At 35.0% G+C, this 16,347-nt stretch overlaps 1 protein-coding gene across 5 annotated transcripts in view; it reads right to left on the reverse strand.

The window, feature by feature from the left end:
* Positions 1-4,451: 4,451 nt before the first annotated feature.
* LOC126969527 (ubiquitin carboxyl-terminal hydrolase 7-like) overlaps positions 4,452-16,347 on the reverse strand; it is a 31,742-nt gene continuing 19,846 nt past the window's right edge. For 3 of the 5 annotated variants that reach the window (XM_050814997.1, XM_050815000.1, XM_050815001.1), the window contains 8 exons: positions 15,701-15,858; positions 13,413-13,520; positions 12,406-12,568; positions 10,138-10,259; positions 9,546-9,681; positions 9,231-9,389; positions 7,278-7,371; positions 4,452-5,808 (listed from right to left, as the gene is read on the reverse strand). In XM_050814997.1, coding sequence (XP_050670954.1) covers positions 5,693-5,808; positions 7,278-7,371; positions 9,231-9,389; positions 9,546-9,681; positions 10,138-10,259; positions 12,406-12,568; positions 13,413-13,520; positions 15,701-15,858 — 1,056 coding nt within the window. In that variant the 3' untranslated portion in view covers positions 4,452-5,692. The remainder of the gene's footprint in view (positions 5,809-7,277; positions 7,372-9,230; positions 9,390-9,545; positions 9,682-10,137; positions 10,260-12,405; positions 12,569-13,412; positions 13,521-15,700; positions 15,859-16,347) is intronic. The other 2 variants (XM_050814998.1, XM_050814999.1) reach the window with 2 other exon arrangements.

Below are 16,347 nucleotides of genomic sequence, written 5' to 3' on the forward strand. Positions count from 1 at the left end.
AAAAATCCTACCGACAGTGATGGAAGCCAATGATAAACACACTTGTAGCAAATTAGCTGCAACATACTCTTTAAAAATTGTATAGATAAAATAGAAAAATTCTTCCGAAGATATGCTTATAGTTGAATAGTTTGCCCTTGGCACAAGGCATCAAACAGTGATCAGTCAGAAGTCATATACAAACCACAACTGCTGTATGGGCTATATTTCAACGAGACACCATGGCGGCGCAACCATACACAGCTATATAGGGAATTACTCACCTGGTGTCCGTTATTTTGAGCAACTAATTTTGGTGGCGCGACCATCTCGGAGGCGTCATGACTGGTGTCTGAACGTAGTGTTTAAATTGGACGTAATTCCAGAAAAACGTTCCAAGCCACCATCATGTCGAAATTGAGTTAAGAACGCAAAAAAAAACGTGATTCATATTAACGGACTGACAAAAAATGGCAGCTCTACTTTCACTCTTTAAATGACGTCATGACTTAGTAGTCCAACCCACATGTATGGAATATACTAATATTTATTAAACTTTAAACACGAATTCCCTAAAATGTGATGTTTGTGGTTTGGAAAGTTTTTCAGGAACTACGTCCAAATAGTTTGGTTGCTTACGGACACCACGGTGGCGCGACTGGTTGAACTACAGTGGTGTCCCGTTGAAATATAATCAGGCTCGTATTGTTATAGTCGTCTCCTAAATCTATTAATAGTAACATTTCTTTCTATTGATATCTACGTCACATATTTACTGTATTGTTAAAAAAAATATTTATATAATTACATACTCGATTTACTCTAGCAGAACTACACAAGTCTAATCTAATGTACCTTCTACAATGGGACTTTTTCACTGATCTTAGAATTTTATAAAATCAGAATACCTTGAGTCGAATGTCGCTAAAATGCTGCAACGACGTCTCAACATATGCCACTTTTTTTTTAAAGAAGCACCTTATTTGTGAAACTAAGTCAACTAAAGGAGACTTGCTTGTTGCAGTTCGCATTATTAACATGGACTCGATGAAGTTGGTCACACCAAACACAATATAGTTTATCCCTACTTATATTATAAATCTTAATATATATAAATCACGTGACACGTTGATTGTCCGCGATGAACTCCTAAACTAATGAACGGATTTTAATGGGGATTACTTCATGGAGTGCAGTTTGGTCCAACTTGAGAGATAGGATAGTTTTTATTTCGATTTGAGACCCATAATTGTTTTTAATTCCAATATTTGTTTTGTATGGACATATTTTCTATGAGAGAATTTAGTGACGCACGGTTTGACAGTTCCGCTGTGAAACAATTTCGTTATAACAACAGGGAGCATTTTTTACGAAATAATACATGATGTTTTGAAATATTATTGGCAAATTCCTATAAAACTGTATATTTTTTTTTATTATCTACAGAACAACTTCTGTCGGGTCAGCTAGTGTGAATATAAGTTTTTTTTTTACGCTTTCAGGCCTAAACCACGAAACCGATTTTGATGAAACTTAGTACAGAGATAGACTTTTTATAATTAGATAGAGATTGGAAATGGACATAGGCTACTTTTTATTGCGAAAAAATAAATGGAGGGGTTGACATAGGGGATAAAAGTTCAGTATCGAAGATGATACTTTGTATTTAGGCACTTGATAAGAAGTAATTGAAGTATTTGTTTGAGCATTTTTGAAACTTTGACCTACATGGGGATGAAATAGGAGATTAAAGTTCGCATGGAAATACTTTTATAGATACTGTCCACATTGACAAGAGATATCCGCTGTATCATAGAAGAGCGCCGCCAGCAGCGGAAAGAGCAGTTTGTATGTGTATTATAAGTATCACAAAAAATAAAAAATAAAAAATAAATCTGCCCAAAGTAATAATTCCACACGGACTAAGTCGTGGCTAAAAGCTAGTACTAACATAATATATAGAAAAACAAAGCGCGCGTTAGAGAACATATTCTCTTACAGAGATAGAGCAATACAGAAAGGCAAAGCGAATCTACTATTACTGTAACCGATTTTAAATGACCAGTCGTAAACTGTATGTAGTATGTTGAATATTAATTCTACTAGCTATAGTGTGACCAGCGAGTCGTGACAGTCCAATTTTATTGAATTCTGAATATGACAACACTGTATTGGAGTTTATTGGAGTTTACTCTTTAAGAATCGATTTTCATATAAGGCGCCCGGTATGAGAAAAATATAGAGAGTAAAAACTACTCATCAAATGGGGTAGTAACGTTTTTGGTGCGCATCATTTCTAGCGCACCTTTCACTTTTCAGTTGTGTGTGTGTGTTAAAATTGGAATTTTGAGTTCCGCTTTTAACAGGAGTTATGTTTGGGCATTTCCCGACGTATTTTGAGCGTTAAGGATTTATTTGATTTTTTAATTAATACGCTTTTATTATCTTCTGCTGTATGTCTGATTATAACCGACTCCATTGTATGTTTTTTGTTATTTCTCGTATTTAATGTGGCTTGTTTTTTACAATGATAAATAATATACCACTATATTATAATAATACGTCGTCTATCGTGTTAAATGTAACGCAAATCAAACACAAGAAGAATAATGTCATACTTCCTATGACATCATTTCAATTGTAGGTACGTAACTCAAAACAATTTGATCCTTGGAATTTATTTTCTTTATGTTAATTTATTTAAATCAAAAAATAACGCATTATGTTTTCAGATAGTAATGATGACGATCAAGGAAAAAGCAATCAATTTAAAAATTTGTGTAAAGTCTAAGACTAATTGAGGGTGATAGTGCAGTCACTACTGAAAAAGCCTACTTATATTACATACTTATAACCTTACTGAAAACATATGATGAATAATAATTAATGTAAAAAATGTTTCTCAAAATGGTAATTATTACCATAAAGGTAATGCAAGTATGATAAACTAAATTTGAATGTACTAAATTATATTTGTTTGTTTTGAAATTCCATCAACCTAAATTATAAAAAAATAACATAGTTCTGCTTGGTCAGGGATATAATGGGATTGTTCCTAATGCACTGTTGGTATTTAGCACAAAATCAATAATGGCAGATTATCATGATGACATGAACAGAAGCAATTTATAGAAATGGTTACATGAAAACTTAATACCCAATTAGAATAAACCCAGTGTCATAGTAATGGTAAATATCAGATACTGCATTAGATTCTAATGTAATCTGATTTTGATTATGAAACCGAATAAATGAATATTCATAAAATTTGATTCATGATTCCCTTTTTTGTTTTGTTTTATATTTTTAAGTTTAAACGTTACCTTTTGTTTACCTTGTCAATGAATAAAGTATGTTTATTACAAGATAAACAACACTACTTATGTAAAACTATAATGACATTCGTTTTAACGCTTATCTCTTGTGATATAACATCTTCACAGCTATTATATTATGTTTTATTTTTATTTTATATATTTTTCAGCTGTTTGTAATAAATTTGCATTTTTTTATTGTTAATGTTGCGAATAATTATTTAATGATTAGTGTAAGATTAATAGTGTATCTAATATTAATTATTTGAATAAATTTACATAAGAAAACTAAAAAATAACCAAAGTATCAAAACGATTTTCCACATTATTTTCAGTGTTGCGAACCCATTTTATTTTTAATTTTATTATTTTGACTGCTGCGACTCGTTGGCCAGACTAACGCATATATTGACAAATCACAAATTTCCCACTATCGGGTCTGACACGAGTCACGAGTTAGGTCAAGTCATCTATACGATACTATATTACAAGCGTATTTGTCACACCCACCCTTGTGTTAATTTTAATATTAGTTCATATACATCGTGTCAAGATACAGTTATGGCGTTCTTACGTGTTATATTATCTTCATATTTCAAATTACATATCTTTTAAGTACTATTTTTTTTTTATTATTTTATTTTGTTTTTCTGGAAATTGCTAACTTTAACTTGATAAAGATGAAGCGGATACAATTTAAAAAAAACCATTTGATATCCTAAAACTCAGGTTCCAGCGTGGTTCCACAGCTTATATAAAAGGAAGACTTTTAATTCAAATAACATGATACAAACCGTCGTTGAGATTTAGATATATTGGCAGCCATTTTATACATATAAAAACGTTGACTGGGCCTGCCTAAGTGAATGTATATCTTACTTACTTACTTGGATACCGAGAACTTCTGCACTATCATTCGCTTAATTATTATTATAACTTTTATTGAATCGCTGATTCGAGGCTGTATAAGTATGTATATCAAAATTAAGAATATTTTTTTAATCATTTGAAAAAGGCCCATTGTAAAATATTTATTGGTATGAAACGTACAATTTATTGGTGTCCAAAGGCTTTTAATATTTAGTTAAGGCAATACAATTCTCGTGTTATAATAATATTATCTATCATAAGGTCATCATATAAACAATAAGACAGAAATAAAAAGAAATAAATATTTTATTTTTATCATATAATTAAAGTACTTGACAGCGAATAAACAAAGAGTTACTTTAAAAAACAACAGTTCCTTACTAAAAATGAACATATACATAAGTTTTTATTAACGCGCACAGACATAGAAACTGTGTTTAACTAATTAGCTGAACAATTGAATTTAATATAACTGTGCTCTATGTACAACACTATATTAGTAACAAGAGAGAAAAAACCACAACTAAACCACTCCACACTTCAACGAGTCGCTATTTAGAACATAATATTAATAAGAAATCCGTCGAAAAACGACCAATAAATATATATAAAAAAAAACGTAAGTACAATAATATGTGTGTAGATTATATTTTACCCGCCTTAAACTCACGTCTATGTAAGAAAGTGTGTATATAAACTATAACATGGCAAAGTCGATCGTAACACTCATAGTAAGTCATCAAAGTGGGCCACTTATGTAGCTTTAACACATTCTGTGCAAATGACACAAATGACAGAGCTATGACGTTACCCCAAATGTCACGAACGACTTTGACAGGCAAGTCGGCAAACGTCACTTCGCTTAATCTCGCCACGTATACAATATATACATAAATTCAGTATCCACACCCTCGTTTTCAGTACTAAGTATAATAAAAATCATTTTTGATGTAACATCTACATTTATGCGCAAGTATAGATCAAACGCCGCATTGCATGCATGCAGTGAATACGCAAATATGCGTACTCATATCATAATTGTATGCATGTGATGATATTACCATGATACGAAAGATTAAGAATTATTGTCTTCCAAGATTGTATTTGGGTGGTGACAGTAAAAGAATACCGAATGTTTGAATACCTCTGTTTATTTCTCTTATAATCTCTTACAAAATTTTCACCTAACTAGCAACCATTCGACAATAACTGTCCGTATTAACAAGTGGACAAAATCCAATCAATAAAATTATACAGTGTCTAACGATCGGCGATCCTATTGAATATAACACACCACTAATAAATACCAAATAAAATACTGCATAGATATTAAGATGCAAGGAAGTATTGCTTGTATGCGGCGACAGCAATGTTGATTTCACATAGGAACGAGAGCATCATGATGTTTATTTTAAAGCGGAAGGCAGGCGTTATATTAAAATTATAAGCATTATACGTTAAGACCGCGGGGATTCCTGTCCAGTTCTGGTATCAGTGATCCTGTGTGAGTTCTGTGGTCAGCGCGGACCTCAGTTGTAGATCTTAATCGCCTTCTCGAGGTAATTGACGCGCGATCGCTTCGGCGTCTTGTTCACGTGTTCCAGCCCGAGCCACGGCCGACCCGTCGCGTCTGGAAGCGACAGATCTGTATATAACTCAAGATTAGCTCCTGTTTGGAATATAATAAGTGGTACTCTCTTATTTTACTACCACATTCGCAGCAATCATACAATACACAATCGATCAAGATATAACACTATTCATTTTGTAAGTAATTCACTATAGCTTTCTCCGATCTGGTCAAGCAAGTTACCAGTGAAAGGCTCCTTTGCACAGGACGCCGGCTAGATTATGGGTACCACAACGGCACCTTTTTCTGCCGTGAAGCAGTAATGTGTAAGCGTTGTTGTTTCAGTCGGAAGGCCGCCGTAGCTAGTGAAATTACTGGGCAAATGAGACTTAACATCTTATATCTCAAGGTGACGAGCGCAATTGTAGTGCCGCTCAGAATTTTTGGGTTTTTCGAGAATCCTGAGCGGCACTGCATTGTAATGGGCATGGCGTATCAATTAACATCAGCTGAACGTCCTGCTCGTCCCGTCCCTTATTTTCATAAAAAAAATGAATAACGGCAGATGTCTAGTGTGCCCAACTCCGAACAATGATAGTAAAACTAGCAGTGAAACAGCCCCGACTCATGAATCGATCTTCACCATTATTGCTCTACGATAACGCGAGACCTCAAACAGCTCGGGAAACCGTTTTAACACTACAGGAACAGCAATTAGAAACCATTCGTCACCCTCCGTATTCGCCAGTCCTTGCTCCAACGGACTACCATTTTTTTTTTTTGTGATTTGGACAATTTTCTACGTGATAAAAAGTTTTCTTCTCAGGAGGAAGTGCAAAATGGTTTCACACAGTTTATCGAATATAGATCACCACAGTGCTACCGCAAAGGCATAAATTACCCTCCTATTAGATGGCAGCAATGTATAGGTAATAATAGTAATTATTTTGATTAAAAATGTTAAATAAAAATAAAAAACGAATTTCAATTTTTCAGTACAAATCGGAAATTTCATACATTATATTAATTCATAGAACCTTTGTTTTGAAAACGCAGGGCGGCCATTTTGTTTTCGCCATCTTGGTTTTTATTATTTGTTTTTTTGGCGGCAATTGGTAAATCTATTGCCGTTGAAGAGATATATCTCGCCGACAGACAGACGAACGGAAGGGTTGTATGGTCAGAAGACAATTGTTATCATAACACATATTTGCACTTGCAAATGTTTTCAATTCTTCTTCTTTTCAATCAAATAGAGTTTTTTTACAATGGCTGTAATATACATAACACATGAGTTACACTTTTCCTCCCCTTTTACAAATAAACAAAGTAACTATACTTCATAGTACAAACATAAATAACGAAACCACCTGGCACCTTATGCAGCACCCGTTGACGAGTTGATCACATATGTCCATGGCAGTGAGAATATGATCGGGACACATCACAAAACAACTAATGACAGAGCGTTCTGATCGTCATCGTCAGTGCGACGATACATCTGGTCGCTTCAAGTAAATTAGCAAATATAGTTGTTTACTCACTTGCGGTACTACTGGGCCTGAAGTCAAAAATGCTTATTGATGCTCCTTCACTTATGTAATTCGGTCTGCCATTCGTCACAATTGCGAAATTGTACTGAAACGAAATATTATAGATTAACGCCCGCTTTCAATATTCACCTCTATTTATTGTGCTTTCAAAAGTACAGCTGAAGACCAAAGTTACACAGATTAAAAAGATAAATATTATAGTCCATTGTAGTCAAATAACTAGAAACATACCAAATCTCAATGGAGAAGAGGTGTGGATGGGGAAAAAAAAGGAACTTAACATCAGAAAAGTAAAGTGGGAATGGACATACACACCGGGGACACGAAAAATTATCAAAAAGTGCAATATAATGGTTTGCAAGGAACAAAAGAAGGTAGGGAGGTAAACCCATAAAAAGATAGGGTGATGATGGAATGAAGGCCACAGCAGGTAATACGTAGTCAAAATCAGCTTGTGTCAGAGGAGACTGATCACAGTTTGAGGAACCCATGGTCCAAGAGGCCAAAGATTATTTTTGTTTTTATTGTTATGTTTCTATCTGGATTTATTATGTGATGGCGTTAAATTCCAGTTCTAGTAATACCGCTATGTTTTCCGCGTTATGAACTGAGTCGTCGTGCCATAAATCACTGTAATAAGTCTATCACACCCGCACTAGTGGAGCGTCATAATGATAGCGGCATAACGATACGATTTTTAATGTATACATTTTATGGTTTGAAATTATTAAATATCACAACAAAATAAATAAAATATACTTAATCTAATTTTTTTAATATTTGACTGTATTCCAAATTGGCAGTGGGCAGGGCACATAGTTCGACGGACATATGGCCGTTGGGACAGTAAAGTACTCGAATGGCGACCACGTACCGGAAGACGTTGTGTTGGTAGGCCCCCCACAAGTTGGACCGACGATCTGGTCAAGATCGCCGGAATACATTGGATGAGGGCAGCGCAGAACCGATCGTCATGTAAATCTTAGGGGGAGGCCTTTGTCCAGCAGTGGACGTCTTTCGGCTGATGATGATGATGATTCCAAATTATGTTTTTCATCCAAATAGTACGTGCTACTACCATCCTTGTGTGATCTCGTAGATAATAGCGTCGATAAGTTGATTTATAGCCCGACGTTTTAGTAATAATGCAGTCACTATAAGTTCATACAACACAACATTTGCCGCCCACCGTTTGATATTTAACACAGCTCTACAAACATTTTTCATTTTAACACTCTACCGCTCTCGCGCGAATAATTTCTAATTCCATCCACCGATATGAGATGTGACCCGACGATACCATTACATATTTTTAAAGTCCACACATCTATATATATAAAAATGAATTGCTGTTCGTTAGTCTCGCTAAAACTCGAGAACGACTGGACCGATATGGCTTATTTTGGTCTTGAATTATTTGTGGAAGTCCAGGGAAGGTTTAAATGGTGAATAAATATGAACATTCTCGGAAAAAAATAAATATAAACAATAATTTTGTTTTTCCTTTGAAGTGTCCCCCCGTAGTTCAGAAATCAAATTGAAAGAATAATTTTAAATAGATAACTAATAAGATTTTATATATCTTTCTTTCTAAATGATACTAAGTACTTCTTGGCCAACATTCAGAAATATAACAGCTGTTTCCAGGTGACTTCTATTTTGCACACCCGTAAATGATTAGCCTAGATAATTATAAGGTAACTATATAACGTAAATATATAGTCTGAGAAACTGTCGTCATCTATTTTTCATACCCCAAAAATTTAAATTATCAATTTTCTTATTACTTTATATGGCAACACAAATTTTGCTGGGTCTACTAGTTACATATAAAATTCTAGTAAGAATATAATACTTCAAAGGTTTTATATACTTTGTGATGTATTATTTTTACATTTACAAGATTATCTTTCTAGCTCTGGTGCCTAATTTATGCACACTCACCTTCTCCCACTCCTTGTCAGGGATGTCCAGCTTCTTCTGGAGTCGGTCCTTAACCGCTTGGAAGGGCTCGTTGTGTTTGATCCGCGCGTAGAACGGAATGCCGAACGTCGCGTACACCTGCTTGTGGAAGTGCGCGCAAGGAACTAACATCTCGTCTTCCTGTAAATAAATAAAACACTTGATATTATTATCCCCGCGCATTGGAACAAGGACTTGTTACACACATTACAGTCCACACACAATCTCATAATATGTAGCAATAAATCGATTCTTGGAAACTGACAGAAAAATACATTCAATTAAAAAAAATTTAACCTGCAAATTTAATTCATCCCGGGGGATCTCCTCTATTCTGTACAGTCTCGGCGGCGATATGATGACCTGGTCCAGGGTCAGATCTGGCTCGGGACCCGGCAGCACTTTGTGACACGACACCTCCACAATCCGTAACCTGGTATATAAATGACAAATATTTAGCTACCATATATGTGGCCAGAAATCTCAAAATTATAGATGAATTGTTTTTATTTTTTTTATAAGTGTTTTGGATGAACCATGGAGATGGTTTCCACAACATCCAACGCCACATCCACCGCAGCACATCAAACAGGATAACTGTGGTAGTCCTGCTTTAGAGGAATACTGGAAAAAAGTTAGTTGTATTTTAAAAGACTAATTGTCCAATGAACACAGATTTATTATGCCTCTCCAAGTATTTAGCATTTCAATATTTCTTTTGATTTTAACTAAACCAAATTGGCAAAAATATATCTATAATTCCATTTTTTTTTGGAATGAAGACAAATTCTTTAGGCGACATCTATTAGTCCTTCAATAAATTAATAACATGAAAATTTGATTCGATTTCGCCTCTTTAATAGTATTTCTATATATAATTTGTGAATACCTTCCAGAACCTTCGGGCGACATTTCAACGACCTTAGCTGCCTCTTCTAGTATGTCTGTCACTTTACCACCCTTATTTGGATACAATATTAATTCTTTATCCTCTTTGTAATTAGGTCCAACCTGAAAAGATAACATGTTACATGAACAATTCGACATATTGGATATATCTTGCTCATTATTACTTTAAATTAATAGTTAATTTTCATTCCATTCTAAAACATGTCAGTACAATTTTTATGAAATTTTAATTTAAAGTCACTGAAATCGACACCTTTTATAATAAAAATTGATTTTTTTGTTACAATATGCAAATAAGGAACTGATTATTACCAACTAGACTTGAATGCATCTCATATAAAGTGAAGATGGCGTACTTATAACAATTTTCAGTATTGTACTTAGAACAGCGTTTATAGTGTTTTATTGTAAAAAAAATAATGCTGAAGCCGTCAAAAAGGTAAAATCTTTAAAATTACTGCTACTATCAGTAATAATGAGCTTGCAAACAACTACAATAAATTTAGGGCGAGTTGCACAATATATGCGAGTAAGGTTTACGAATGGGCTACTTGAGACTTATCTATCGATTAAAAGCTTCATAAAGTAGGATCAAGCTGCAATTAACCAAACATTATGTTACGGTTCCTGAACCGTCTTAACATATATTTTTTTTAATTCGAGATAAACAGGGATTTATGAGTGTATATTCGATTCGGGACCCATCACGAAGTTTTCGGCGGTGGCGAGCGAGATAATGGCCATATTTTCGTATTGGGCACATTGAAACTATAATTATATTCCGCTGGAAAAACGCATAAAACAAAACTCTGTTGCTACATTACAATGGCTGTATTATCAATTATTATAATCGTGAAACGCTACAAAGGGATCGCCTTCCTTTTTAAAAAACTGACATTACAAAATTTTATTTTACTCTGTTCACACTGATCACACTGATGCACTAAATAGAAAAAACTCAAAAACATGAAATTTGGTCGCGAATCAAATATTTACGCGCTCTTAACAAAACAATGTCGAAAAATATAGTTAAGAAAGTAAGTATTACATTAGAGAGCCTGTATTCCGACAACGATCATTATGTTCTGACTATGCTAGACTCAGCACTTTTGAATAATAAGCATTAACAAATTTCGTTACACAAAAGTACATTAGAATTTGTTGTTATGATCGATTTATAGGGTTCCGTAGGCAAATGGCAAAAAAACGGAACAGTTATAGATTCGTCATGTCTGTCTGTCTGTCTGTCTGTCTGTCCGTCCGTCCGGACGTCACAACCACTTTTTTCCGAAACTATCGGAACTATACTGTTGAAACTTGGTAAGTATATATGTATTCTGTAAGCCGCATGAAGATTTTCATATAAAAATAGAAAAAAAAACTAGTATATAAACTATACCTAGAATTGAAACTCAAAAATGTTTTTCATCAAACCCATTTTTCTAAACTGAATAGTTTGCGCGAGACACTTCTAAAGTGGTAAAATGTATGTCCCCCCGTCCCACCTGTAACTTCTAACATAAGATGATGATAAAACTAAAAAAAAAATTTATGTACAATTAACATGCTAACTTCCACCGAAACTTGATTTGAACGAGATCTAGTAAGTAGATTTTTTTTAATACATCATAAATCGTAAACCGTAACTTACCTTTCATTCAATCAAATCAAATATAAAAAAAAACATATTGAGTTACTTGCTGCTACGGAACCCTTCATGGACGAGTCCGACTAGCACTTGGCCGCTTTTTTTTTTTTTGTCATATACATATTAGTTGTTGAAGAGTTGTTTATGGACATAATAATAAAAAATTGTATAGTATTTAATTAAATATTTAATAAATTAAGCATTTTTTTTTAATATTGACGTGTTTTCGTCCAAACGAAACTGTAGAACGCGAGGTTACCAAACTGAGACCTGGCAAACAATATGGCGCATAAAGCGATTGTGATACGCAAACAATAAACACAATTCGCTATTTTACTTGTTCATTGTGAAACAGGCGATAATATTTTATGTAAATTTCAACCATACAATGAAATGAGACAATAACTCACCCATAAACATTCGGCGCGAATCGCAGCGTGAATTCACAGCAAGAATAGCTCGCGAGTGTAGAGCGGGCATTAAATATTTTTTGACAGACAGCCTCTCAGCTAGAGATTTAACGATATCGCTACCGATATATCGATAATTTAAATTATCGATATATTTATATCTGTAATATGATTTTAAACAATAACTCACCCATAAACATTTAAACTGTTTCTTATTATCCAATTCGTTGACCTTAATTGACAATATCTGATAGAACAATTTCTTAGGGCACTTGGGTTTGCAGTACACTAACAAGTCCTTTAGTATTCCATCGTAGGAGTATTTCAGTGGCAGGCCCGGAATGTCCTTGTAACTGGAATATGCATCAATTATTAACTGGAAATACATCAATTAACATTTACGATGAAAATATCCTTCGCAACATCTATCGATGTTTGCTGAGGTGGTCATCACTAATTTTAGTACCTCGCTACATGGCCAACAGCGCTAAAATGGCGAATATCAAACAGGCTCAAAAGCACTCTGACAGCCGCCAGTCCAAAATAAATAGATGTGGTGGATATGATCAGAGGTAATTTCCTATAAACTAAATAATAGTTATTGGAAGTTATTGTAGCCAATATAGATTCATAGACAATAAATAGATATATAATATGAAGGGGTCAGGGGAAAAACAACTTATGTCACATTTTTTATTTTTTTCAACTGACAATGCAGTCTGAATGGTAATATCTGTCGCTAAGGTCTGTCAAAAACAACAGGGCAATAACATCCATAGTGTCTGCGCTTTCAAACTTTTAAAATATCGGTACAGGGAAAAAACGCCCAATGTCAGAACCCTGCAGGAAAAAAACAACCGTTGTCCATGGTCGACTATGACAGTGACATAAGACTTAACTCTTAGCTGATGTGAAGTCAAAATGAAAAAAATTATAATTACATTAACAATAAACAATAAACATCCTTTCGATAAAAAAAACTTTTCTTATTTGTTTGGGTATAAATGACACTATTTTACTTAGGTCTTGTCTTTTAATTAGTAATATCTCAGTTTGTTAATTATGTGACAAAAGTTATTTTTCCCCTGACCCCCTTCATATAAAAATAAAACCTTAATGCAACGTAGATATGGCTTATACAGATCAATTAAAAGTTTTTCACTGTGAGTTACTCAGCAAAATAAACATCCAACTTACTTTTGACATTTGAAGAATTGTATTAAGTACGGATCCACGTTGAGCCGTTGTCCGACCGCTTTCGCCATTTGATCGTATCGCATCTGCATCGACAGCTCCATTGTAAATCTGTAAATAAAAAATACAATGTCCTGTCACCTGGCCAAGCAGAGATTCTTCCCTAGCTTCTACTTGTCGCATCAACTGTCATACAAGCTCGAATCTTGGTAATTTTAAAGCCTTCTTAAACACTGGCAACCAGCGTTCATATTTAGTGCTAGATTATATAAAATAAATTATTTATTAATACGGCTTTACTCACGTTTGATCGGTGTCAGTACCGACTAGTTTGTCGATAGTAATAATAAGACCCATAGTACCGATGATCACGTAGTGGAGATTGTGAGTACATTCTGTGCATTCGTGGACACCGATAGTGACACAATGTCAGTCCAGCCGCGCACTACAAGCTCAAGTCCGCAGTAAGAGGTGAGACGTTATCGCGAACCAACCACACTCACCCTGATGAAGGACCTCCGAATGGTCCGAAACTAGTCGGTGCCCACACCGATATATCGTGAGTAAAGCCGTAGTAATAAATAATTTAATAATGACTCACGAAAGTTTAAATTTAATTACATAAAATAACTTCCGTAATTATTATACTTGTATTACTCTTCTTAAATAATAAAATTTCTTCATTTGTGGCAGGAGACTCACAAAGATTATAATTATGGTAATCGCCACTTTTATCAAATATTCACCATTTGCTTTTTTCAATTAGCGAAATTTATTAACACTCATATTCTAAAACATTAGTAAGTAGGTATGTATCACCTATGGTCTAATAAAAATGATCACGATCTATGGAATAAACTTACACAGCTGTCAAAACAATAATATTTACATAAACATCAACAATATTTTTAAATGTGTGTTACATACTTATAATGTTAATCGTTGAAATGGATAACTAGAGAGAATAATAAACCTATGAAGTAAAAAGAGTGAAAAAGATCAAAAAGATCAAAAAAGAAAAAGTCATTTGATGAATAAAGGTCAAAATAATACACGAAAGAGTTAAAAAACATATATATATATATATATATATATATATATATATATATATATACCAAAACAATTATAATTCGATGGCAAGAACGAAGAAGGAGAGGTAGATTTTGTATAAATAAATAAAGATTATTATTAGCTGGAAAACGAATTACAAGTGGTGTTTCTCCCCGCTCAACCTTATACACCAGCAACGGATACATGTATCTAACAGTGTGTGAGTTAGCCAGATGAGGACCTAAACAATAGAGTAAAAAGAAATCTTGTTAGCTTCCAGAAAGATATGGAAAAATGCACTTTAAAAATAATTTACCTCCTACCCTAAACAACCTAAGATTAACATGGCGACAAGTTTGCTATTATTTATCATTATAATGTAACAAGGAGTTCTTGGCCGCATATAAGAACTCCTTAATACAAGGTTGGCCGTCAAGATAAAGAACAATAAATGATTTAAATTTAAATATTGACGCGGATGAGAAGACAATCAAATAGAACAGATTAGAGAATGAAGTGAAACAAGAACTTAATCTTAATATTTATAAATATGTTTAATAGAAAGTGAAAGTATAAGAATATAGAAGTACCAGAGGGATAACATTATTTTATTCTGCAACGATCCTGCGTGTGAGTGTGGGCTCACGCGCTACAATACTCTGATACGTGGTGGACAGTGGACAATAACATGATGATATGGAAAGAAACAATCGGGTAAAGACGTACAGTAACTTCCTAATTAATGCAGCGTTTCTCAGATGGTAAATGATTTGGATACCATCAAATGTGCTTATACCTTCTCCTAAGCGGCCCATCAAGACTCATGTATTTCAAGAGAGATGACGGCGATCACTAGCTATCAGTTGATCCAAACCTACATATTTACCAGTGGAAGGCTCCTTTGCACAAGATGCCGGCTAGATTATGGGTACCACAAGGGCGCCTATTTGTGCCGTGAAGCAGTAGTGTAAGCACTACCGTGTTTCGGTTTGAAGGTTGCCGTAGCTAGTGAAATTACTGGGCAAACGAGACTAAACATCTTATTATGTCTCAAGGTGATGAGCGCAGTTGTAGTGCCGCTAAGAATTTTTGGGGTTTTTCAAGATCCGCTCAGGATGAGCGGCACTGCATTGTAATGGGCAAGGCGTATCAATTACCATCAGCTGAACGTCCTACTCGTCTCGTCCCTTATTTTCATTAAAAAAAAATTGTCACTACGAAGAACGTTAAGAAGTACTCACCCAGGGTCATTGGGCACCGTCTTGTCCACAAACTGCACCTCGACCTTGTAGAAGATATACTTGAAGTAGTCCTGGCAGGTTGGCAGCTCGAGGTCCTCGTGGCGGTTATCGGCGCGCTCGAACACGATGATGTCGCCGTCCATCAGCTCGTCCAGTACCTGGGCGCGTGCAAAAGACTCAACCCGACACGTGGCCACACCAAGCCGCACCTCCTACCCGGCCCCTATACCCTGCGCGATAACTTGACACCCGCAATTCCAAAATGCCCAATTCCACCTTCGCACGACACGCTACTAATTAGTATATCATCCCCACCATCTGGATTCCTGCGTTCCTCCACAGTTCAGTTTTCAAGCAACAATCTTCCATATACTACAAAACTGTTGAAAGAGCTCCCCCTTGTGCGGTATATCCTGATACGTCCTTAAAAAAAAAAGCGCGTGCACCATCCTTAAAGGCCGGCAACGCTCCTGTGATTCCTCTGGTGTAGCAAGAGAATGCGGGCGGGGATAACTCAACACCAGGTGACCCGTACGCTCGTTTTTTCTCGTTTTCCATAAAAAAAACCGCATATAATGCGACTCAGATTTAGATGTCAAGTTAACGCGCACGGATACATATCAGTCATTATACACTGAACACAAACT

The sequence above is a fragment of the Leptidea sinapis genome, chromosome 18 (genome assembly GCF_905404315.1).
Source record: "Leptidea sinapis chromosome 18, ilLepSina1.1, whole genome shotgun sequence".
Classification (NCBI taxonomy): domain Eukaryota; kingdom Metazoa; phylum Arthropoda; class Insecta; order Lepidoptera; family Pieridae; genus Leptidea; species Leptidea sinapis.